This window comes from Manis javanica, chromosome 6 (genome assembly GCF_040802235.1).
Source record: "Manis javanica isolate MJ-LG chromosome 6, MJ_LKY, whole genome shotgun sequence".
Taxonomy (NCBI): domain Eukaryota; kingdom Metazoa; phylum Chordata; class Mammalia; order Pholidota; family Manidae; genus Manis; species Manis javanica.
In genome coordinates, this window is record NC_133161.1 from 32,127,141 (window position 1) to 32,152,436 (window position 25,296).

General features: G+C 37.2%; 1 protein-coding gene across 3 annotated transcripts in view; it reads right to left on the bottom strand.

Moving 5' to 3' along the window:
* MET (MET proto-oncogene, receptor tyrosine kinase) overlaps nt 1–25,296 on the bottom strand; it is a 106,852-nt gene that overhangs the window by 54,495 nt on the left and 27,061 nt on the right. For 2 of the 3 annotated variants that reach the window (XM_017664028.3, XM_017664027.3), the window contains one exon: nt 364–555. In XM_017664028.3, the coding sequence (XP_017519517.3) occupies nt 364–465 (102 nt within the window). In that variant the 5' untranslated portion in view covers nt 466–555. Of the gene's footprint in view, nt 1–363; nt 556–5,058; nt 5,207–25,296 lie in introns of all 3 variants that reach the window. The other variant, XM_037023446.2, reaches the window with a different exon arrangement.

The window sequence follows — 25,296 nt, forward strand, 5'->3', positions numbered from 1 at the left end:
CGTAGCTTCCCTTGAAATAGGAAAACATCTCGTGGAAGTGCTTTAATTGTTTCATTTTATTTTCCAATCATGTGACAGTAATCATGAATGGGGAAAAAAAAGCAAAACACAAAACCCAAACCATTCTGGGCAAGAAAATTAAAGCAACCACATTTAAACCGAAAGCTTTGAGAATTTAACAAAAATAGGCTGTACACTTCATAAAAAGGGACCAGGCTTCATTGTTTTGCTCTCAGTCTGTGTCTCTAGCTTCTATTGTGATTTTCACATTACAATATTTGCAAATACCTTAGTGCAAAAACAGAAACATATTAATTGCACAATCACAAATAAAGCAGACAGCCATTCTCAGAAAGCATGTACCTGCATGAAGCGACCCTCTGATGTCCCAAGATTAGCGATGGTGAGTTCTCCTTTAATGAAGGTGGATATAGACGTTAAGAGGACTCGGTTGAATTGGCCCATGAATAAGTCAACACGCTGCAAGGCTGTGGTGAACTCCGTTCGATACTCATCACTGCGCACTTCACAGCCTGAGGAATTTCTCAAAAGTGTCTGGAATAAAATATGGTCATAGAATTAATATGAGTTGAGATGTGAAGAAGATAGCAAGAAACTTCAGAGCTGGGGAGGAATAGCAAGGATAACCACCCAAATAAACAAGCAGCCCCAGAGTGATAGAAGTGGTTCTAGTGACCTAAATGCTCCAGGACTGCAAAGTGCTATTATTGTGTAGCCATAGACTCCAAACTGGGGACAAACCTTAACTATTACAGTTTGCACCATGGTTCAATATGTATATAAATTCCAAAAATGGAACTGAGCTGGTGATAGTAAAAAAAAACAAAACTCAGCTCTGGGCATAAAGATAATGCTTCTAGCAGGCAAATCCAATGAGATGAATTTCAACTGGAAGAATAATAAATGTTAGAGTCATACTAGGACATTATATTTTAAAATGTGTGCATTTGTGTCCAGTGAGGTGGTAGGAAGTTGTCGTTGATAGATAATTAATGGGGAGGCAGCAGAGCACAGACCCAGACTCAAGCACCTGCATCAAATTCTGGTCCCTAATGCTTATTTACTTTATGCAGTTCCTATAATATTTCTGTGTTTGTGAAATTCACATTATCTGCTTCAGTTCTACCACCTGTAAAATAAAGAGAATTTTAGAAATGTGTCCACCTTATGGAGCTGTTGTAAAGATTAAATGAGCTAGCTTACAGAAATATCTTACAACAGAACCTAGCACCCACAGACCACCACATGTTTGTCATTATCTTGATAGGCTCAAAAAATGTAAAAGTGGTGTATCAAATGCTTCAGGAGCCAGCTTACTAAAAGGCAATTACCACTCAATCAGGTATTTATCCTTTAGGTTTCAACTTCAAATGGAATGCTTTTTAAAAATATTGTTTAATAATAGATGACTGAGCACTATAGATCCCTCCCTTCACCTTGACACTACATTCTCCTGGTTTTCCTTCTACTTCTCAGACTGCAACATTTACATCTCCTTTGCAGGACCATCCATGACTACCAGTGTAAGGCTCCATCTTACGGCTGCTCCTCTGCTCACTCTTCACCCTCTCTCCAGGCAATCTCAGCTTCTTTTTCTATTTAGTTGACACACAGGTTAGTACTCCCATGCTACCCCTCTCCTCTGAGCTGACTGTCCACACATCAAATTGCTTATGAAATATGCACTCAGATGTCTCAAAGACCTCAGGCTCAATATGGCTAAAGCAGGAACCACAATCTTCTCCCATGCCTGATGTTATGGGACAATGCACCCCAGCAAATACCTCTACTTTTCCTCCAGATGTACAAGTTAGGAATCTTAAGCGACATCCTTGATTCCTCCCCATATCCAGCCCATCACTAATTGTCATCAACTGCACTTTCTGAGTATCTTCTGGATCCAACCTGTTTTTTCTATCTCCAATTCAACCTTCATCTAAGCTACCTTGTCCTTTTCCTGGACTACTGTAATGGCTTCCAAACTGGACCTGCCACATTTGATCTCATTATTGCAGATCCATTCTCTACATTGTAGCCACATTTTCTTTTTAAAGCACAAATCTCATCATGTCACTCTGTTTAAAACACTTAATGTCTCCCATTGTTCTTAGAATAAAAATAAAAAATTTTAACAAGGCCTGTTGGGCCCTGAATCATTTGGATCCTACTGACTTTCCAGACTTATCCTACACCAAGCTCTGCTTTGTATTCTGCGCTCTAGTTTGCTGGCCTCCTTTCAGTTCTCCAAATGTGCCATGTGTCTTCCCATTACAGGGCCTTTGCACATGCTTTTCTCTCTGCTTGGAGAGCTCCTTCCACCTCCATTCACCCTGTTAACTGCTATGCCTCCTTCAGATTTTATTGTGTTATCATTTCCCCAGGAGGCCTGTCCTGACCCTATTATCTAGGTCAAATGCTTCTATTATGCATGGCCATAATACCTTTTACCTACATGCCACAGTGTTCATTACAGCCACAACTACTATTTGCTTGTGTGGTTATCTGAATGCTATCCCTGCCATCAGGGTCCCTGCTTGTTCACCACTATATTGCTAGTAGCTGGAACACACATAGTAGATCTTCAATAAATATTAACTGATCAAATGAACAAGAAAGTGAATCAGTTATGACTAGATAGGGAATGAGTGTGGAGCTATAAACCAGTATTACCAAAGCTTTTTTTTTGTTTGTTTTTTTTAGGAATAGGGATAGTTAAGAGTTTATAAGAGACAAATAGTGTCTGGCTCCTGACTGTCCTGAGAAGGTAGCTGAGAAATGGTAAATTTGGGGTATTTAACAGAGGCAGAAGAATTTATTAAGGAAAATGAAGTCTAACTTGGAAGAAAGAAAATGTTTACTTTTATATATCTTTGTATGTAGCTGCAAGTACCAGAAAATGACAACTACAAATTCTCTATTATTGTCCTATTACATTTATAGTAGTCAGAAGGTTATCATAGTACATTTCAAATCAACTTGGTGTTTAAGAACAAACTGAAATACAAATTTAGTTATCCTTATGTAAAATAAACTTATTCCTTAGGTCAAATATCTGTCAAATGGAGTGTAAAGTTCTTATATCTATTGACTCTGATGGTTTAAAATCATCTAAAATGCTCTGTTTTATATAGCAACAAGTTGTTTTCTTTTTGAATGGTGATACACTGGCAAATGGAGTCTCAGAGATGCTAAGCCCTGACTCTTGTAATTAATGAAATGTTCTCATTCTAGACATTTACTTTGATATATTAATGAGTGCTATTTCACTATTTAATTGGACGCTTTTCTTCACTGAAGTACTTATAGATTGCTCTGTGAAGTAGCAGATAACTGAGATGTACCAGTAATTCAATAGTAGCCGATTAATTGGTAATTAAATTTCTAATGGTGATCAATCACCCATTTTTACAGAGAACCAGAACTAAGGAAGCTGCTTAAAGGAGAAAAGACCAGCTTTAAATCGAAGGCCACCTCAATTATTCCATTATAGAGGTGGCTGCTCTTCTATGGTTGTTTTGTTCCTTTTTTTGCTTGTTCTTACTTTTTCTATGGCATTCTGGGAACTGTAAAGCCTGGAACTTGACCTGGTGGTGATACGACAGATTTGTTGAGATTTAAGTGTTTGATTTGTTGAGATTTGTTGAGATTTAAGATTTAATTTAAGATTTGCTCTGTGTAGAGACACTTAGATTGTAAACTAGTAGCAGCCTTCTATCAACAAGAGGCCAGGAATTGTATCATTCACCTTTTATCCCCACTGCTTGTATCATGCCCAGCACACAGTAGGTGTTCAATAACAGCTTGCTGAAAAATGAATGCATTTGCAAAGTAACCAGAGATTAGTCTATTTGTCTACCCTTGCTTTTTGGTCTACCTTGCTGCATTGGGTAAGTGGAGGAGAGATGAGATGGATATCAGAGCAGGAACCTGCTGCTCTTTTATATGGTGGGAGAGCAATATAACCAGATTCAGCCTCTATGTGCCTGTTTGCCTGTTTCCTCACATGTAAGGCATGAATGTAGCTCTCTAATATTTCTATACAGTGTAATATTTGTTACTTATTTTATTATATATATATGTATACACACATACACACATGTTTATTTATACCTCTGAGGCTTCTCCTTCAGGAAATAGCAAGGTCTCTAAATGGTATCTCCTCAAGGACTGATAGGGTTAAGTTATGTCTCATTTTCCCCAAAACAAAATTCCTAAGTATAGCAACATTACACAATGTTGGGATAGGATCTACAGAACTCTTTGATCTTGAAAATTGTGCAATTTGGAACTTAAACACAAACATCATGTCAGGTTCAAGTGGCATTTAAATTTTATATGCAAGGAGATTCCAACCTTTTTCTTTTTCATTTTCTCCATAGCTGAGTTGTACAGGACAGGGATGGGAGCTTTAGCTTTCAGGAAAAAGTAACATTTCTAGCATTCACTGAAGGAGAGGGGACAACTTCTGTCTCTTCCTCCCGAGAATCCTGATAAACTCAATGTTTGGAGGTCAGGTTTACAGAGCCTCATCTTTGAGCTTCAGCAGTAGAACTTTAACTATCAGAGTCTTTTTTTAAGCTCTCAGCCTTGAAAAGGCAAAGCATTGTGCAAAGGTGACTAAACCTTGTCTGATTCACTATATCCCTTAAATATGAGTGAATGTGTTGTTGCTCAGTTGTGCAGGGAAGATGGGGTGGCTCCTTTCCACCACTTTATACACATCCCTGGGTGTGGCATTTGGGGTGGAAATAGGTCCAGCTGGAACAGCAACTACAGACTTGCTGCCCGGGCCTCCTTGCCACTCTGCTTCTCTCAAAGTCAGGTCTTGTGCTTTGGGGCAAAACTGAGCATGGCGTGTAGAAAGCAGTTCTCTGACACAATGATAGCTGCTTTGGGGCACAACAGAGTCTACAGAGAAGGTTTCACCCCAGCACCCATTGGGGAGCTGGACTAACACTTTCCCTTTAGTAACAAAGGGAGGAAGAAGGAAGGAAGGAAGGAAGGGAGGGAGGAAATCAATCTTTACCCTGAACCTACCCTGTGCCAGGCACTGAGTTGGGTCTTTTCACACACAACAGACTCAAAGCAGCCGTGTGAAGTTTTATCAAACGCAGTTTTCAGGAGGAGACTCAGAGCAGCCAAGGGTGCAGCCACAGCTCCAAGTTCACTGGGACGTGCTTTAGAACTGGAACAGGGATTAGAGTTTAGTTCCCTCTGATTCTCAAACTCATGAGTTCCTTTTGCTACTGTTTACTATTCTGGGCAAAGTTCCGAGAATTGCACAATCACAAACATGGAAGGGCCTTTAGAGACATTCTTACTCTAGCTCCTTAGATTAAGTATGAGAAACTGAAAGTCAGGGAAGTTGTAACTCTCAGAGCACTGGAATCGTTCAAGAAAAGTTGTCATTTAGCATCTAAGAAACCTAAACTCTTCCAAGTAGGAAATGAAGATTCGCCCACCTCTTCAGAGAAAGGCTGGAATTAACCACTATTTTCTGAATAACAGCACAGAGATGGCCACTAGCATTTTGGGCTGTTCTAAGTTCAAATTTACCTCTCTGTTACTGTTTTGGTTAGTGAACATTACCATGTTTTCATCTAGGTAAGTCTGAAATCTCAGTTCTCACCAGGTCCTCTTTCTCTAGCATTTCCCATATCCAACGGGTTGCTAAATCCTGCTAAACCCTGTCTGCAGCCCTCCAGCCACACCTGCACCCCTGCCCCAGGCTAGGTGTTTCTTCACTGGCCTTCCTGTCTCTCATCTCATCTCTCTTGGAGAAGTTATGAGCTGTCACTATCTTCTTCAAAATCTTAGTTGCTTCTCAAGACCTGCGGGAAAAGTCCAAACTCCTTAATAGGACATCCAAACCTGCCTCCATGTATATTTTTTAGTCTTTTTTTCCGTTAGGAAAACAGGTTTGGTGACTGTAAGTCCAGGGAGAGGAAATCCCAGGGCAAAATACCTCTAAAAACCGGAATCAGTCAAAGGGAGAAATAAAGTTTAAAATCTGTTTATTGCTTACAAACCCTTCTCTCTTTCCTGCTCCAGCAGAAGTAAAACTGGTCCTCCGTCTTATCTCTCAGGTACAGACAAGCCCTCTGTTGCCCATGTATTACCCGTTGATATGGAGATGAACTTCTCTCCACCCCTGACAAAGGATGCAAATGCACTAAAGTCATACTTCTTTCACCTCTGAATGCCTATTGATATGCAGATGTACTAAAGCCAGGTGAGATATTCTGGAAATATTACAATTTTACCCACAGTGACCATCTAGGACACCACATGAATCTCAGAGTGGCTGTCCTGACACAAGACCCTTCCCATTCTTGGATTCTCGCATTTGCTTTGGCGGTGGACGCCCCACCTCCCACTAGTCACTGACACCTACTCCTTGCTCTGTAAACCTGAAGCTGACTCTTAAGTATCTCTCCTGACAAAGCCTTCCGAATGACAAAAGTAATGTATTTTATTGGGTGTGAGAGAGGAGACAGTGATGAATACCATAGGTAACTTAAGCGTACAGGAAGATGCCACCAAGCTTGAAATATTTGAGTCAGGAAGGAAAATAAAATAAGAAAAAAATTCACCCAGTACAATATGTCATTTAGGCATGTATACATGTATACTGCAACTATAGGCAAGGGAAACATAAACCAACAATTTCTGATCATTTACCCACTTTCTGGGAGGGAGAGGGATAGGACTCGGGTGGAACATACAGGGGCTTCTGTGTGTGATAAATATTCTCTTTTTAACCTCGGTGGTAGAGAAATCACTGTTGCTTTACTTTTCTTACACACACATATACAGTACACGATTCTTTTGTATATATGAATATTTTACAATAAAAGTAAATTTTAAAAGAAAACAATGAATAAATGGGAAGTGAGAAAATGGAGAGAGCCTTTGAAGAAATATGATGTGTATAAAATTGCAATATTTCCAGAATCTCTCCCCTGGTTTTAGTGCATCTCCATAGCAATAGGTGTTTCCAAGGCGTGGAGAGAATTAGCCATCTCCATATCTGTAGGTAATTACACAGGTGTGTGAGGGCGCATCTGGACCAGAGAGGTTGGGTGGAGTCCCTTCTTCTGCAGCCGGGTTGAGAGAAATGTGGGACAACTGCTTGTAAGAAATAAACGGGTTTCTCCCACTTTATTTTTCCCTGTGACTGATTGCAGTTTCTAAGATATTTTGCTCCAGGATACTCCCCCAGAATTACATATGTTCATCCCAATTTCTTGATGTCCTAAGTGGGTTCGCCACATTCTTATGGCTTTTCTCACTTATAGAAGCTCACCGTGATAATGTTATATAACGTCTACATAGTGGTTGTAACTCCAGGGGAAAATCCTGGCGGCAAAATACCTCTGAAACTGAAATCAGTCAAAGGGAGAAATAAAGTTTAAGAAACCCATTTATTTCCTACAAGCAGTCATCCCATCTCTCTCTTGACCAGGCTACAGCAGCAGAGAGCTCCACCCAACCTCTCCAGTCCAGATAAACCCTCACACGCCAGTGTATGCAATTACCTACAGATATGGAGATGGACTAATTCTCTCTACCCCTTGGAAACACCTATTGCTATGGAGATGCACTAAAGCAGGGGGGAGATTCTGGAAATATTACAATTTTACCCATAATGGTAATGATTTTCAAAGTACATTATCTCATCTGATCCTCTCAACAAGTGTGTGGGGGGGGTTTGTTATGATCAACATATTTCTACAGATGAAGAAACTGAGCTTCAGAGAGTTTTCAATGTAAATCAGAGCTCGAATCTTAGTTGTTAAATTCAAATCTTGTATTCTTTACACTGCATCATGCTACTTAAAGGCTCCTACAGTATTTCTGAGACACACCCACACTCTAGGGATGGTCCAGGACCTAGAAAAAAAAGGAATGAGTACACTACATGACAGGACTGTTTCTATCCCTGCTAGGATTTGATGAGTCACATGACCTCAGGCGAATCACGTTCTCTCTCTGGGTGTTTTATTTTACTTACTTAACAAACATTGCTCATAGTGTTTACAATGTGTCAGACACTGTTCTAAGCACTTTTCAAATATTAATTTGCTGAATCCTTATAATAATTTTAAGAGGAAACTGAGGCACTGAGTGGTCACATGACCAGTGGCACAGAGCCAGGACTAAACCCAGGTCATATGGCTCCAGGGTCTTGCCCCTTGTCTGTAAAGGAGGAGTTGAATGAATTGATCTCAAAGTTCTTTTCCAGTTCTACCACGTTGTGGGTTTCTGGATGGCTTTCTAAAACACCCCCTGGGCATGTAATCTTCAATCTGCCATCAGCCCACCATTGGAACAAACAGTCACTCACGATGTTTAGGATGCCATGAATAAATAGTCACTGGCCCCTAACCACTATAAGCTACTCCAAAACATAGATTCTGGGTACATACACCTATTATATAAATTTTGAAAAGCATTTAATTTTTCAAAGTTTATCCTTTTCTAAAATAACTATAGGACTTCAACTCATAGGACTAATGGTAAACACTGTTTTATTTATTTTTTAAACTTGTTACAAACTTGCTTCCTTAACTCAAAGGCTTATATACTGTCACTGGGCTAATAGGGAATACTCTGCAATTAAGAAGCCTTGAAACAATACTTTAATTAGTCTTTATGTTTTCATGAGTACCTGCCAGATTTTTTTTACCTGATTCATATACTTTTTTTATAAAAAGAAAATTGAAGTGCTATATACCTCAATGTATTCGATTCAAAATGTTTCCCCTAATTAACATTATGATGCATGCAGTAAATGTGCATTTACATTTAATTCAGTATAATTAAGGATGTGATACATTTAAAATAGTGATTCTTTTAATTGATCTATAGGATGGATTTAGCTCATCTATAGATAACTTAAATCAGTCTTGCGGGTAAATTTATAGAAAAGTATCTTGTAAAATCTTTGCCAGTTCATGCATACCAGTTCTCTTCCCTCCTTGCCCATGACTAAATTCACAGAAGCATTTTAGTATAAATATTTATAATCATACTTGGTACAAATTCTGTGAACCTGTAGTAATGGTTTTCAGTGGGATACATATTACAAAATAGCCCTTCTTAGCCTAGAGCTTTTTATATAGTTGGTTAGATACTCAACTGCTTTAATTTCAGAAATTCCACTTATTTCCCTAAATTTCATTCATTTGCTCTCTTCTCTTTATAAGTGGGGCCGGGAGGTAGGTGGTATGGAACTGACTGCAGGCAGAGGCACAGAACTTTGTACTTCAATGTCTGGTTGCTTCTTTCAGACATATTTGAACTTCTCTCAGTCTATACTCAAATGTCTAGGATGTCAACACTGAAACCTAATTCTCTGAAAAATGCAGAACAGTCAGACCTCTGATAGAGCAGGCCCTTCTCTCTGGGGCCCTGATGCAAGGCCAGACTGTGAGGGTGGTGTGATTGGACGCTCAGAATCTGACTATGTTATTTTGTGCTCTGCAAAGAACTCTGCTGGATGTTGTGCTCAGTCACAGTTTAAGAGAAAGGGGTTTTTTCTTCAATACTTGTCCTGCCACATGGCTTCAACAGCCATGGGGTTCACAGTGACCTGAGACCTTAACTGAAGTTCTAGCCAGGAGCAAAGCTGGGGAACAGCTAAAGAAGGGTTGATCTGTTTCTAGGAAGGAAGCAAGGGCATCCTCTCTGCCTGCATGTAGAGCCTCAGACAGCCTTGAATGTAGTGAAACCAGGCATGTGGCCAGCTAGCTGCTGGCTCAACACTGGTGATTCACGAGGTGATGGATGCTGCCTCGTGGTGATGACTTAACTACACACCCAGCGGCATTCTCTCTTCTGAGGACTAGCCTTGTCTCTGCAGCTGCCTTCAGGCCAAGTCTGAATGTGCCATTGATGACACTGAAACTCATCATTCTTCTTTCCAAATGGACTTCTTTTTCTAGCTTCCTATTTCTATATGGTATCAATAGCCACCTTTTCCCTAAATCTGAGGTCTCAGCCATCTTTGACCCTTCTTTATTGCTTATATCTACCTAGCAATTCTTGCATATTATTCTATTGAATTAAAGGAAATTAAAGTTGGCCTTCTATAATCTGATTTCTTTGATTCCAGAATCTCGTTCCTCAAGTCCACTTCTATAACTGTTTCGCATAAGGTTTCCCAAATGCCTTCTTAGTCACAGTCATGGTAATCAATCTTAGCCTAGCAAAAAAAAGCGTGGACTCAGGAGTGGCCCTACTCCTACCAGCTGTGCAAACTTAAGAGAGGATACTTAGTTTAGATTTCCAAGCCTCAGTTCTTCCTTGTAAAATGAAAAAAACGCATACCTAATAAAATTGTTCAGAGGTTTAAATGACATGAGTCCACTGCCATCAATATATATATATATATATATATATTAAATGTTCACTCCTTTCACTCATTTAATCATTCAAAACTATTTATTGAGATCTGTAGTAGATTGAATAGTGTTCTCTCCCAAGTCACCAGCAAATTCATGTTCACCTGGAACCTCAAAATGTACCCTTATTTGGAAATAAGCACTTTGATATATAATTAGTAAAGGATCTTCAGATAAAATCATCCCGGATTTAGTGTGAGTCCTATAGCCAATGACTGTTGGCTTTATAAGAAGAGGAGAGGATACATGGAGACACACAGGGAAGATGGCCATGTGGAGTTGGAGGCAGGGCTGGGATGCACCGTTACAACCTCAGGAATGACTGGGACTACAAGAACTGTAAGAGGCAAGAAGGATTCTCTCCCAGAGCCTTCGGAGGGAGCATGACCTTGACCAACACTGATTCTAGACTACTGACTTCCAGAAATGTGTGAAAATAAATTTTTGTTGTTTTAGGTAAATTTTGTATATTTACCTAATGTAAACTTTGTTGTTTTACCAAGTTTGTGGTAATTTGTTATGGCAGCCCTAGGAAACTGATACAAAACTATACCACATGACAAATGCTACTCTGGGTGCTGGAACAGTACAGCAGCAAACAAAATAGACCTATTTCTCTAAAACATATTACTATTATCACTAGTGGTTGACCTAGTGATTCCTCATAAGGTTTATAAGGACAAAGTCCAAAATTCTAATTATTTAGGTTGATAAGCCATTTTACATCATCATCTGCAAAACAGAGACACTTACCTACTAGGTAATTTATAGCTAGTAAGTAAGTAAGTTTGGACTTGTTATCTATCCACTATTTCTTTCCATTATTCTCTAAAGCAGGTGTTGCCACCATTGTTTTTTTTTTGTAAAGGGCTAGAGAGTAAATACACTAGCCAATACATATATATGGTTGAGTGCCACAGGAGTCACTCTAGCATATTTTAGTTTGTGTTTTCTTAACCCTTTAAAAATATAAAAACCATTCTTAACTCACTGGGTGTATAGTAACAGTTCATAGTTTGCCAACCTTGGCAAATGCTTATACCTATAGTGCACCCTGTTCTCTCAAGTGTTCCTTGAAAGCACCTCGCACATAAAGAGACAAGAGGTAGATATACAGAAAAGCTAACTATTATTATGCAAAGTATGAAGAACATTATTGACTGATAAGTTCTGAAGACATTGGTTACAGGTACTAAATGCTACAAGATTAAGAAAAAGATAAGGTACCTCTGGGCTTAAATAGCTGGAGAAGTCTCATGGCAGAGGTCAAAGTTGAGCCAGGTCTCAACAGAAGTTGGGTTATTGAAGAGGGAAGAGAGAAATAATTGAACGGAATGTATTTTATGTAAATATGAATGTGGATTTATATACATATGTGTACAGATGCATTTATATATAAATGAAATAAATATATATTCACTCTTATTTCAAGGTATCTTAAAAAGAGTCAAAAGATTCAGAATTCTACAATGATCAGGGCTTTAGAATTCTAAGTGTTAAAACTTTTGCTTCTTTATCATCATTTCCTAAGGTGAATCAGATCTAAAACAGATCATGTCCATGTGGTTTCTGTTAGCAGACTTCATATTGCACTTCAGTCATAGCTAGGAGTGACAGTGATTCATAAAGAAAGTTGTCCCAAGTGAGGCAGATTTTAATTTTTAGTGAATAGAGGTTTTCTGCTTTTCTCTATTTAGTTAACAGAAAACAAATTTTAATGTACTTACTCATAAAAGTTTAAGAGCTACTCAAAGGAGAATATCAGTTGCTCTGCCCTAGCCAGTAAAACAGAAGGGATTTCTCCTGTAGAGTAGAAGAGCCACAGTCTGTTTCTGTGCCTACCAATGTCATGCTGGGCAGACACAGGCTTATGAATGTCTTAGAGGAGGTCCAGGAGAAATGAAAGATGGATGGAACCAGAGTCCTTCAATTGTGCCCTAACATATTTCTTTAAACCCATGACTGCATTCTAGCCTGCAATCCCATCATCACCTATCTATCTTACCATTGTGCAGAGACTTATCTTCTCCCCTTGTTCCTGACTAGATACCTCAGTCTGTGGGCTACCCTCCTCACTGACCATGGTCACTGGGGCCCTTACCAAACTCTCTTCTCATCTTACTGCATCAACATCAATGCCAAGTTTGGAGAAGTTTCTCTCTGTAACAAGAATGTGCTTGGTGCCTATGAAGTGGTGTTGCTGTGGAGTCTAATCCTGTGGCCACAGGAAGGTGCTACTGAAAAAGACCTTTGTCCTTAACTTCTTTTCCTTAACCCACATATTATTTTCAACTTGAAGTCATACACTGGTGGTCAGGAGTGAGAATCTGTGGATTCTAAGAGCAAAATTCATGGGACAGCACCTCTACTGGTAGCACTGCTAGAGCAATGCCCACCAGAAGGTGTAGCCTGAAGTCCCTCATGTGAACAGTGTCACCCAAAGGGGAAGCTCTGTTGAAAGGCTTGGGAAAGCCTTAAGGACTAGAGAAGTTACCGTATCTTCCTCCTTTTGATGGTTTTAATTGTATTTCCCCAAGTTGGATTAAGTACAAAGTTCTGGAATTCCTCTCTATTCACTATCCCTATTTTTATCTTTTCTTCTCCTTTTAGTCATTCTTTGTTCTTTGATTTATCTTCATCCCAAATTCTAGACGGAGAAACGTGTGTGTGTGTGTGTGTGTGTGTGAGTGTGTGTGTGTGTCTGCATGTATGCAGGTAAGGAAGGGGCATAGATAATGGATGATAAAACTTTCCAGAATTCCTTCAGTGTTAATTTAATTCTTGGAAACTCTCCAATTCTATAAATCAGTTTTTAGAGATTTGGAGAGAGAATAAAAAACTGTTTTATTTAAAAGTTGTTTTTACTAATCAGCATTTTATTACATTAATTGAAATATGAGGCTCTGTCATAACTATTGGCTCATTTGATAAACATATTTTGTTCAAGTTATTTTGTTAGGTACTGGGAATATAGAGATAAAAGAGATAAAAGAGATAGTCGATATCTTCAAAGGGGCTAATGAGGGAATCATTTAACATACTACCAGAGAATGTGGTAAGAGACCTGGTAGAAATAAGCAAAGGGTGCTGCTGGAGTTCTTGGGAAAGGCAGCTTATCCAGAATGGGGGTGGGGTGGGGTGGGGCAGGTTAGAGGAAGGCTAGAGAAGACTGCCTAGGGCAGGAAATTCCTGAGCGGAATTGTAAGGAATAGGGAGAAAGTGTTAACCTGACAAAATGAGTGTTAATGAGAATTTGAGGCAAATAAAACAATACAGGTTAAGGCAGGATTGTGAGAGAGACAAACAGATTCTGGGAACTCAAGAATGATAGGCATTAGTACCTAAAATATACAAGGAACTCATACAATTCAGTAGCAAAACAAAAACAAAACAAACCCAATCAAAAAATGGGCAAAGAACCTGAACAGACATTCTTCTAAAGAAGACATACAAATGGCCAACAGGCACATGAAAAGATATTTAATATCACTAACCATGAGGGTAATGCAAATCAAAACCACAATGATATCACCTTATACCTGTTGTGATAGCCATTATCAAAAAGACAAAAAATAACAAATGCTGGAAAGGATATGGAAAAAAGAGAACGCTTGTACATTATTGGAGTGAGTGTACACTGGTACAACCAGTCAATCGTATGTGGTTCTTCAAGAAATTAAAAATAGAACTACCATATTATCCAGCAATCCCACTTCTGGATATATATCCAAAGGTAAATAACCTAAGGATACACAAATGTATGAATGGATCAAGAAGATGTGGTATACATACACACACACACACACACACACACACACACACACACACACACACACACACACAATGGAATATATTATTCAGCCCTAAAAAAGAAGAAAATCCTGTCATTTGTGACAATGTGGATGAAACTGAAGGGCATTATGGCAAGTGAAATAAGCCCAACAGAGAAAGACAAATACTGCACATTATCACTTACATGTGGAATCTAAAATAAAAGTCAGACTTACAGAAACTCAGAGTAGGAAAGTGGCTGCCAGGGGCTGTAAGAGTGTGAGAAATAGGGAAAGGTTGGTAGATGGGTACAACCTTTCAGTGGAAAAGATAAATAAATAAGGTCTGAGGATCTAATGTATAATATGATAACCATAGCTGATAATACTGTATTATGTATAAATGAAATTTGTAAAAAAGTTAGAAAAAAAAAAAGGAACGATAGGTTGAGGGAAGCAGAGAGTAGCAGTTGTGTACTTGAGCCATCTCACACAAGCTTACAGAATAAACTGTGCTCATTTCTTCCCAATTCTTTTTCAGTCACTTGATCTTGGTACCTTGAGATTGGCTTGGTGGGGGTATTTACAACATGGAAATTGGCAAACACTACAAATCAGGGCCTTCTACTCCCTTTCCCCCAGAGTTAGACATTTGCTAGCACACCACTGCGTATGAGGGAGGACCAGGAAATAGCCAAAGCCAAGATAAGAAACTCCTTGAATATCATACTAAAGAGTGTGTAGTTTACTCTCATACCACTGGGAAGCCCTCATTATTTGAAGGGATGCAGTTACACAAATGGGTTTGCTCTCGAGAAAAATTACTTCAGTGGCAGTCTGGAGACAGACTGGTTGGGGATGAGGTTGCAGTCAGAGAAGTCTAGTTTTATCTTATGGGCATCATTTTCAACACATTAACAAAACAAAACCTGTCTGCAATAACATAAAATTTTGTTTCTGCTTTGTATATATGTAGAAAGGAAGAAGTAAAGATTTTTAAACTTCATATTTACTATGAATGAGACCAGACTTTATTTTGAAGAAGGAATAGAAGCAGCAAACTGAGTTTGATTGTGCTAATGCAGAAGGCTGAAAAGGGCTGAATGATCCTTTGGAAATACTAGGTTTCTTAATTAAGTAGGTGATGTTAGTTGTACTCAAACCAGTGACAAGATAAGGTGCTTAAGAAAGTCTTAAATAAGTACAGTACACAGAACGCATACATCAGCTTGGGTTAATGAATGAGAGAGGCTGTGCAAACTATTACGTAATCCCAGCTGAGGGTTTTCTTAAACCACTGGGGAACTCGGTGGAGATTGATAGACAAGAATAAGGTTAGAAGGAAGCAGAGCATTAAACAAATAATAGTTCAGTTTAACTTGTGATTTACCCAGAGTTCAGAGTATAAAATGAAAGTCTTGCTAGTAATAAGAAAGGTGAGATGAAATCAACATCATTATTAAAATAATTGTCTGATCATTCACTGAAAAAGACATTTTATTATAAATTAGCAGCAAAATAGGACATTTGACTGTTTCTTAGCTAGTTTGTGATCCCCTGCTCACAAAGTATTAAGTAAGGAATGGGGAGTTATAATAGCCAGTTACAAGGGTCCAGAGAACATACGGAAAGCTTTAATATTTAAAGCTCATACCAATACTAAATTAATATTTACCTATGAAATTTAAGTGCTTACTTTCTAAATATTTAATAATCCTTATATTTTTATGAGTTCATCTGCATTCAACTAGATTGTTATCTTATCAGCAGGGTCCTAAGATACTCAAAGTCATATAGTTTACAGCATGGCTACCCTAGATCCTGTAATAATCTGGAGTTTTGTTTTTTTTTTTAAATAAAGAACTTTCGTTAGGTGTGGTAAAGTTTTGGTGTAATTTTTCTGTGCTCTGTAACTGTGCCATAAATGGTGAACTTCAAATTTTCAGTACTGAGGTGAATATGTTTTCCTGTGCAGAATCTACTAAACACAAATGGAAACAAGACATGTTGTGGGCAATTAGTGTCCAGGATGGCCGAAAAATCTGAAATTGCTCCTTATGTTTTCATAAGCATTTAATCCTAAAAAGTATCCAGATAGAAAATATAATAATCATTGTAACACTTTACCCTATCATTTTTTTAAAGCAGGCACATACGTTTGTCCTCTTTGTACAGGTCAAAAACTAGTACTTTGACCTTTCGATGTTGCTTACAAGTTGTACCTACTTTTGTTAAATTACCACTTATATATTATATCACTCATTATTTTGCAAAACCCGACTAATATCCTTAATATTGGGCCAGTAACATAATTGATCTTGTGCTTTGTCTACCCGACTCTACTTGGAATCAGTACCTTTTCTATGACTCTTATGAAATGAAGTGAGTTGAGAGTAAGAAACGCTGACAGTTTTTTTCCCTATCAGCTCTAGATAAAAACAACGTAACTGGTGTTTTTCAAATTAGAAATACTTCTTAATCACTCACTAATACATTAATACATTTACTGATTCTTGTTTACCATGATGTTGGAACCACAAATAAGTTTACATTTAATGAATCATCAGTACAGTCTAAGTTACTCTTCTTTATTCATTTAATTCCATTCCTTAAGTACAAGGTTCACCTAATATGACCTCTGTTATTGCACTTCAGAACATTTCCAGAGTCTTGGATCTTCTCATATTAGTGAATAATAAAGAAAAACAATTTCACCTCCCTATTATATTTCCTGAGATTTTGCATAACCCCTATACACACTGTACTCTTATAAACAATTTCTTATATTCAAGATTCTGGTCACTTTACTGGAAAATAAGTTGGACTCTGCCTGTAATTATAGCCTTCAGGAAGGGGCAAGCCAGTGACCTCTCTGACTTGTAGGCACAAGAATAAGCCTTGAAGATTGAGTGCTTCCTATCCCTCATCTTTTCTCTTGGCAAACTCCAGTTTTCTCTTGGCCAGACAAGAGTGAACAAAGTAAGCACAGAAAAAGGTGAGTACTTCTTTCAATTCCTCAAACATATTTATTGCACCTGCATTTCAAATCTTTGTGGTTTGTGGAGATGACACCGCCTCTTATGACTCAGTAACAAAAATACATTGGTAGATTTTACAAAGGACTTTTATCCAAACACTGAAGCAATTTAGATGGTCCGTGTTTACTATGTAAATATGTAGATTTCTTTTGGAAGAAAACATTTATTGACAAAATCAACACTATTGTCTGTGGTCGACAAAGGTACATGACAGGAACTGCAGGTACAAGGAATCATGATAATTGCTGCCCTCCAAGACCTTAAACTGATTTAGGTACTTGCACAACCATGTTCATCTGTCTATATAAAACAGAAATTGTTAGAAAACTTAAATTTTCCAGAATAGTTCTACTTCTTGTGGTATATTTTTGTAAGTGTAAAATAATATGCACTCATGGCCAGAACCCACTTCAAAAAGCTGGTTAAATGAAGCAGTAGCATGCAGTTAAGACCTAAAGCTTATAGAATAGGTAATAATTATTGGTTTATTAAATACTGGCTATGTATTTGCCCATGTACTAAAGACATGCTGCTTTTTCTAAAATTTTGAGCTTTATGTAAAAGGTAACTTTCACCTCAGGGGGCCTTTGGTGACTATACTACCAGTAACGTATTCCTCCTCAGGAGGAATTCCTCCTCAGGAAACATTCACAGATGTTTATTTCCATTTCCCTCACATGGTATATCATAAATTATCATGATGTATTTGTTTAATGGTATGACTGATTGTTTATTATAATCTTCTTCCCTAGTGTTTGCTCTATAGAGAAAAGAACCATGCTCATCTCATTCATCCTGTAAGACCAGTAGGGTTAGGCACTCAATGAATATCTGTTAAATTTCTTGTTGAATCTTGGTTTTATGAATAAATCCTTTCCTCTCTCTCTTGCTGAAAACAATGATTACCAGTTTTTGGTCATTTCATGCACTAAATAAAATGGGTAGGCTTCTAGCACTTGACTTAAACTAATCAGATGAGAGAACATGTATGTAATGCAATTAGCTTAAAATAAATGGAAAATATTGCACATTTTATTGTCAAGATAATTTTTAGAGATATTCGTTTTTGCTATTGACTGCCACTGCATTAGTGCTTGTAATCTGCTTAGTGCATTAGCACTAAATACTATTGATTCATTCAGCCAACAGACCAATTTAATCTTTGCATTCTTCCCATTTCCTGAGCACTTCACCTATAGTTTAGTTAGACTGGCAGAAGATGCAGGTGTTAATCAGATTTAAAATTTTAAATGCCATTAGAAAATTTAGTATCATACAGATTTAGATTTTTCTGGTACATGGACACAAATTCTAGTAAATCAGGAATGATCCACATATTTTGAGATGACAACTCAGTAAACTTAATTTTCATAAAATCAGCTCTAGAAAAGAATGCTTTACAAATCAAAACTGACCTTACTTCACCCCTTTTACCTAGAGCACAGTTTGAATTATCACCTTCCATCTTAATGTCCTCTGATTGATGAACATTTTGGTGATTTACCTAAATAGGCCAACTAAAGTCAGACTTAAGTCTGAATTCACAATTTCTATTTTGTTTTGCTTTATTGTTATACTATGCATATACCATTTCCCCCTATTTGTTAACATCAAGAATGGTTTAGAATTTATTCTACATTGGCATGCATTTGTAAGACATTTTTCTGTCCTCTTGTTGAAAAGCTAGAGAATATTTTGAAGTATAGAAGGCAGACACTTCATTTGCTCCAGCGTTAGCCTAGGTCTAGGGTGAAAGTGCAGCAACCTATTCCCCAGAGCTTTTAGGATGGGAAGTCAACACTGCTCAGCAAGTAATTCATATGCAAATGAACCTGCCTGGAACATTTTAGTTAGAAAAAATATATAATAAGCAGCCTGGAACTTATCCAGGATCTTAGAATCACTTACCACATTCACTGTTATCAAAAAAAAAAAAAAAAATCAAGGGAGTTTTAATGACTTCAAGAGTAGCTGAGACCTCAGTTTCATTTCCTTGATAAACGAACCCTTTACAGCCCTCCCTGGCTGCTGGATATGTGGCTTGCAGCACATATCTGGGCACTGAGTCATTTGGGCTTTGTGTGCCCACTGACTCAGTATCTGTGCCAGTCCATGAATAAGCAACGGCAGAAATTCCTGGCGGGTCTTCTATCCAAACTCTGAGAGATACTCATTTTTTTTATTAGAATGAGGAGATAAGAATGCAGGGTGGGATGGCCATTGATAAATAAGAAGTCTAAAGTAAGGATGTAACACCCCAAATTTGATATAATTTTCTGGGTAAAAAAATCCATTACTACTCAAGAGTTTGGTAGCTTTTTGTCAAAATGCAGGATCCCACATACTTTCATAAATCTCTACTCATGTGGTAGTGTGGCAATGAAAATAATGATTAGAGCTATGTCTTCAAAGTTTTTTTAATACTTCAGCTTTTCAAATACCAACTTTAAGACTAATTTTTTTTTTTTTTGGCATGGTCTTTTTTGTTTGCTACACTGATTTTACCAAATGAATCTCCACGTAGAAACCAACTACCTAAATAGAGCACAGATCATACCACCTGCTTCAAAAGACATTAAGAAGAATAAAGAATTAATTTAAAATGCATGTAGCATAGTTAAGTCTTACCTGCCCATACACATGGGAAATACTATCACATCATGAATCAATATGATCCACAGATAAAGTCTATGTACATTTTTGGTGATTGTTTCAGCATTAACTGTGTTTCTTTGCTGTAGCGTTCATTTGAATGTTATGCCTTTGCCTTTTCTTTCTTTCCTCGGATGGACCTATGATTAAGCTATGAAGTGATTTAAAGAAGGGTTAACAGGAGGAAGAGACAAAAAGCAAGACTTAAAGGGCTCACTCTGTAATACATTTTCAATACTCTAAGGGTGTGCTGGGTGATCTCAAAAGTGTTATAAAACTCTGGAAAGAAAATGATTTTTAATTTCCTTTTGATAAAATAATGCAATATGACACTTTTAATGGGATGGGTAGCATGGAGAATTCAAATAAGGAAGTTAGAGAGCATGGAGCGACTCCCTGAGCCTGGAGGAGAATAAAGAAGAGTTTGCAGAAGGAAAGGAATCAAGTGTAAAATTAATGAATTTTTACTTAGACTTTTAAAATAAGTATACTGAATCCTTATACCTCAAAGATTTTCTTTCTTGGAAGATTCTGCTTCGGTAGCTATTACATTTGGCATGTGGCCAAGACATTTAGTGTTTAGAATGAAGAGCCCTCAAGAACATTTTTCATATAGGATAACATTCTCTCATTTTGGAGCACAGGAAGTAGAAAAACCCTGAAATCCGACTTCACATTTTTCATCCCTAATACAAAATGCATTCTCTTGAGAGTGTTAGATTGTTTAAATAAGACATGCCAAACCAGCATAATTACATGGATGTTATTTGTAACATTAACTTTGCCTTCCCAGTTCAAATGGTGTGGTGTGGGAGATTATAGATATATGGCCTATAAAGAGTTATGAATCTTTGTTTATTTTATTAAATATTATAAGGACATGCCCTGAGGATACAGATCAATAATGGTCCTTGTGGTTTGCTGATGGAAAGCTGCAATTATTTTCTTCCATTACAACTTAAATGTAACCCAATTTTCCTCATCTATCATCTTTATAATAGTAATAAAGAAACATCACTGTATGTTTATTTTTCTGCCTATTCCTATTATTCCTTGTTTGCATCTTGTTTTGATTTTGTTTTCATTCAAAGTTACTCTAATCATTCTGCTTTCTTCCTTTGATGGCTGAGTGGTGACCCTTTAACTTTGGCACTCTTTGAAACGGAGATGGAAAATTACTACTTTAAGTTTCCTTTATTTTGGGAAGCAGTTGGCTCCTCTTTGAATTTGAGTATAAATGATATTTAAAAACAAGGAAGCTTGATACAAACAACCTATGAGGCTGACTTTTTCTGAAACTGCATTATCGGCCAATTTTTGAATGCACAGTATAATTTAAATTATATTATCACAATATTTTATACATAGTGTTTTTAATCATGAGTGGTTGGAACTGAAAGTTGGGGAAAGGAGCACACCTTATACCTTCTAGTTTGACTGTGGTACAATTGTGATTCAATTGCCTTTCTCTCTATCACCACACTGCTACCACTCCCCACCTCTCTCTCTCTTTTTTCTTTGAAATTATCAAAATTTAAGGACTTATACAAATTAAGTGTTATGGAGGTGGTTCACTCATAACAGTTAAGGAGGTGGGTGAAAGACCCTCATGAGCAGTAGAACCAGAATGTGCTTCCTCCAGAAAACAAACTAATATTTTGAATCTACCTTTCTTTACACAAGTATTCCTTATAATAATATGGCTATTTATTATGTGCCAAGGGCTAAGTTAGTGTCTTTTATAAACAATATTGCACTTGTCCACACAATAGTCCTGCATAGAGGGAAGTAGGTTCATAGAGTTTAAATAATGCTTTCATGGCCAGGCAGGTAAAAAATGGAGTGGTACAGATTTGAACCCAAATCTCTGACTTCAGTTTTATTCCATTAGGCCAAGCTGCCTCTCAAAGAGCTAAACTTACTATCTTATTATGCCAGGTACTTTATATATATTATCCCCAAATTCTAAAATACCCTGTGAAGTAGGTATTGTTATCTGCATGTTACAAATGAGACTGAAGTCCTAGAAAGTTAAGCAATGTGGCAGAAGTCATACAAGGGGATGCAGTAAGACAGAACTTCCATCCAGGTGTGTCTGGCACCACATTTCATGCTTTTCTCCTTCAACTGATCAATCATTCATCATTAAGATAATCAAGATGTTGGTGAAGTTTGCTTTTATTCTTACAAATGCTTACATACAGAGCAAAACTTTGTTAATAGGATTGCAAAAAAAAGCGTAATGTGACAATTGTATATTATGGGTAGGTGAGAGATATTTCAAGAACTCTACTTCAACTTTGATTAAAAGTTTTTTCAAAATGTATGATTCTCTTTCTTTTTGGAAGCACACCGTAATTTAGGGAACAGGATCTTTGCTGATTTGGGGATTTTAAAAAATTCCCTTATTCAATATTGATTCTCATTTGTAGAAAACTGGGTCATGTATACTGATCTGGTATTTTCCTGGAATAACTGTCATGTTAATAAATCCCTTATATGATACTGGGATGAGAATTCCAGGTAATGTGCTTGAAATGAGTTGAATTCTTAATAGTGCTTATCTCCAAGTAGAAGGGTGAGGTTTTTGTTCTCCTCAAATTTGGGGGTTTACAAAGTCTTCATATTATGGGGCATTTTCTCAATAACTTAATTTTGAATAATAATGTGTTGTTTAAGGAATACGCATTAGCCTAAAACAACTTCAATCAAAACTAATTTAGGATGCTTATAGAAGCCAAATAATGAGTGGGTAAAAAAGGCTGTAAAGATACTTAAGACTAAAGACTTAGTAATTATTTGTGGGTGTATAATCTCATAATTCCATGTGTTGGAAATCACTTTAAGAATTGCTTTCAAAAGCAGCATAGAAAATGGTTACATTGTGAAGATCAAGAATTTTTTCTCTTGATATAACCAACATTAATATTACATGAATGTATTACCTGAGCCTTGGATAAGTTTCCAGAAACAGCACCATATGTGGAATTAAAGAGTTCTGAAGCACAAATACATCAGAGGCGAAGAAGAACTGCCAGATGACTCAAAAGAGGGAGTTAGTGATATCAGTATGAGAAGATGTAGATGAACAGTTTACACAGATGTGTTTCATAACATGTGAGAGGGGTAAAAGCAACCTAATATGAGATCTTAAATAAGCAAGTCAGGCCTGATACACCTGCTGTACCCTTAGAATGTAAAAGAGCCCTTCCTGGCACTTCCTTTGTCTGATCCCGTGATACAAATGGCAGCTCAAGATGGGCCAACAAACCATAGCTGTGGCCATGCTCAGTCCCTGAGGACTGGGCAGAAGCCTCAGTGGGAAATGAATGATGCGCCTTTCCACACCTTCCCCACAGAGCACACAACAGTCCCGCCACACAGATCTGATGGGGTAGAAATGCTAATAAGAGAACGACAATATATGTGTCTATTCACCAAACTTTATGCCAAAATAGAAACTCAGTTTCAAGAAACTTTAGAAGGGTCAACTGATATCTTACCAAGACAAAATGGAGTCATCTTATTGCTTAGTCTTTCCAAACTGGTTTGATCTTGTAAATCAATTTGTTTTTTTGTGAGTAATGCTCTTGGTGCCTTCATTTTTAAGAGGAAGCTGGGAAGTGATTGTATGTGGATTACTGGATGATGTAAGGTCTTTCTTGTGGACTGGGTACATGAAAACAGAGAATGTGTGTAGTATTCTTGGAAGATTTTTGGTCTTTAGTAACCAGAGAAGATAAACAGGCAAATAAATAGAGGAGATCTGAAGGTATTTGTCTTTATGGAATTTGGCCAGTGCAAAGGTTGGCTTCCCTTGTGAGAAGACTATGTTGGCAAGTTCTACCTTGTTTTCCACAAGAATTTTTGCAATGGGAGTGATAATGGTTTCAGGTGTGGTTGGTGCATTTTGGGCATTTTTTCTGGGCAATAAAACTGACCTGAATTTCATTGGGTAATCCTGCTTTTTGTTCCTCTGGGAATGTTAAAAAAGTCAAAGGGGTAGGATAAGTTCAGATGTGTTTTCAGAATTTCTAGAACTGTTAATACTTTTACTTTTACATCAGGGGCCTGAAATGTACAAAATTAAATAATGAGATATCCATATACCAGGGTAAAGTAAAGTCTTTTTTGAATTTTTAACAGAACAAGATTTAAATAGCAAAGTAATGTGCTCTAAGGGACCCTGGAGGAATTCCAAATAGACTCCTAGTAAACTTGTGATTCTGAAACAATTTGCTGGATGCAGGAAAATTGCTTTCTCCAGAATGCTAATAATATTATACTTTTATTTTCTAATTCTAGTTTTCTAAAAGTCCTTTGCTTCCTTTCATTCTTTTGTATTTTGTAGTGATAAAAAGGGGCAGCTTTATGGGGAATCCCACTGCTTCTTACAGAGTGTGCAACGTGTATTAAATGAATGTAGGAATGAGTAAGTCTTAGCTGAGATATGTGTATGTATAATATGTGTATTCATTGACTTTGGAAGGGGAAGGAGGAAAGTTATGTCTTTATTTCAATAAAAGATGAATTCATTTCCTCAGAAGTGTTTTTCTAGCTTTATAAAAAGAGTTACTTAGAATTTCCATCTGGAGAAGTAGCCCAGATATTTCAACAACAGTGAACCTAATGTTTCTGAATTCATACAGTCCTAGTACACTTCAGCAAATTAAATAGTTTCTTTCATCATGTTTAATGTTCTTCCTTCTTGAAATTATAACCTTTATTACTTAGACTGAAAACTGCTAGAAAGAGATGTACATTTCCAAAGTCAAATAGTCTATACTATTTCTTTATCCAATTATGATCCCTAGTGGTCATTATGTCAGGAGGCATAGCCAGGTCCATATGTTCAAATCTGTGCCCAAATCAAGAAAGCCCCAGGCCACAGTGAACTTCCAATTTGGTATTCATTCTCTGACACCAAATGATCTGATAACTAGTAGGGTAATTCCTCTGGGTTTAGCTGGTAGCTTTTACTATTATCTAAATTGAAACAACAAGAATTTCCCTAACACCATTTTGTGAATGGTATTTCAAAAAAGTACCATTTTGTGTAAGTATAAATAATCACTGATCAAAAATATTTGTATTTATAAATATCAAACACTAATCAGGTAAAAAGTACCAAACTAGAAGGTAGTAGACAAATGTCTATTTAAATAGGAAGTCCTTGATTGAAGTCAAGATCCAAAGGAAAGATTTGCAAGCAATAATTTCCTCTCTAGCTCTCTAAATTATTCAGAGAAGTACAACAGCTCATTTAAACATTTACCAACACTTTCAAAGAGATTTTTTTGTTTGTTTTTAGTAAAGTTTTTTTCATTAATGCCAAGAATATAGACCATTCATTTGTATATTGGTAAGTGAATGGGACATCATGAGGAAAAAGCCTTCAAAACCTACAAA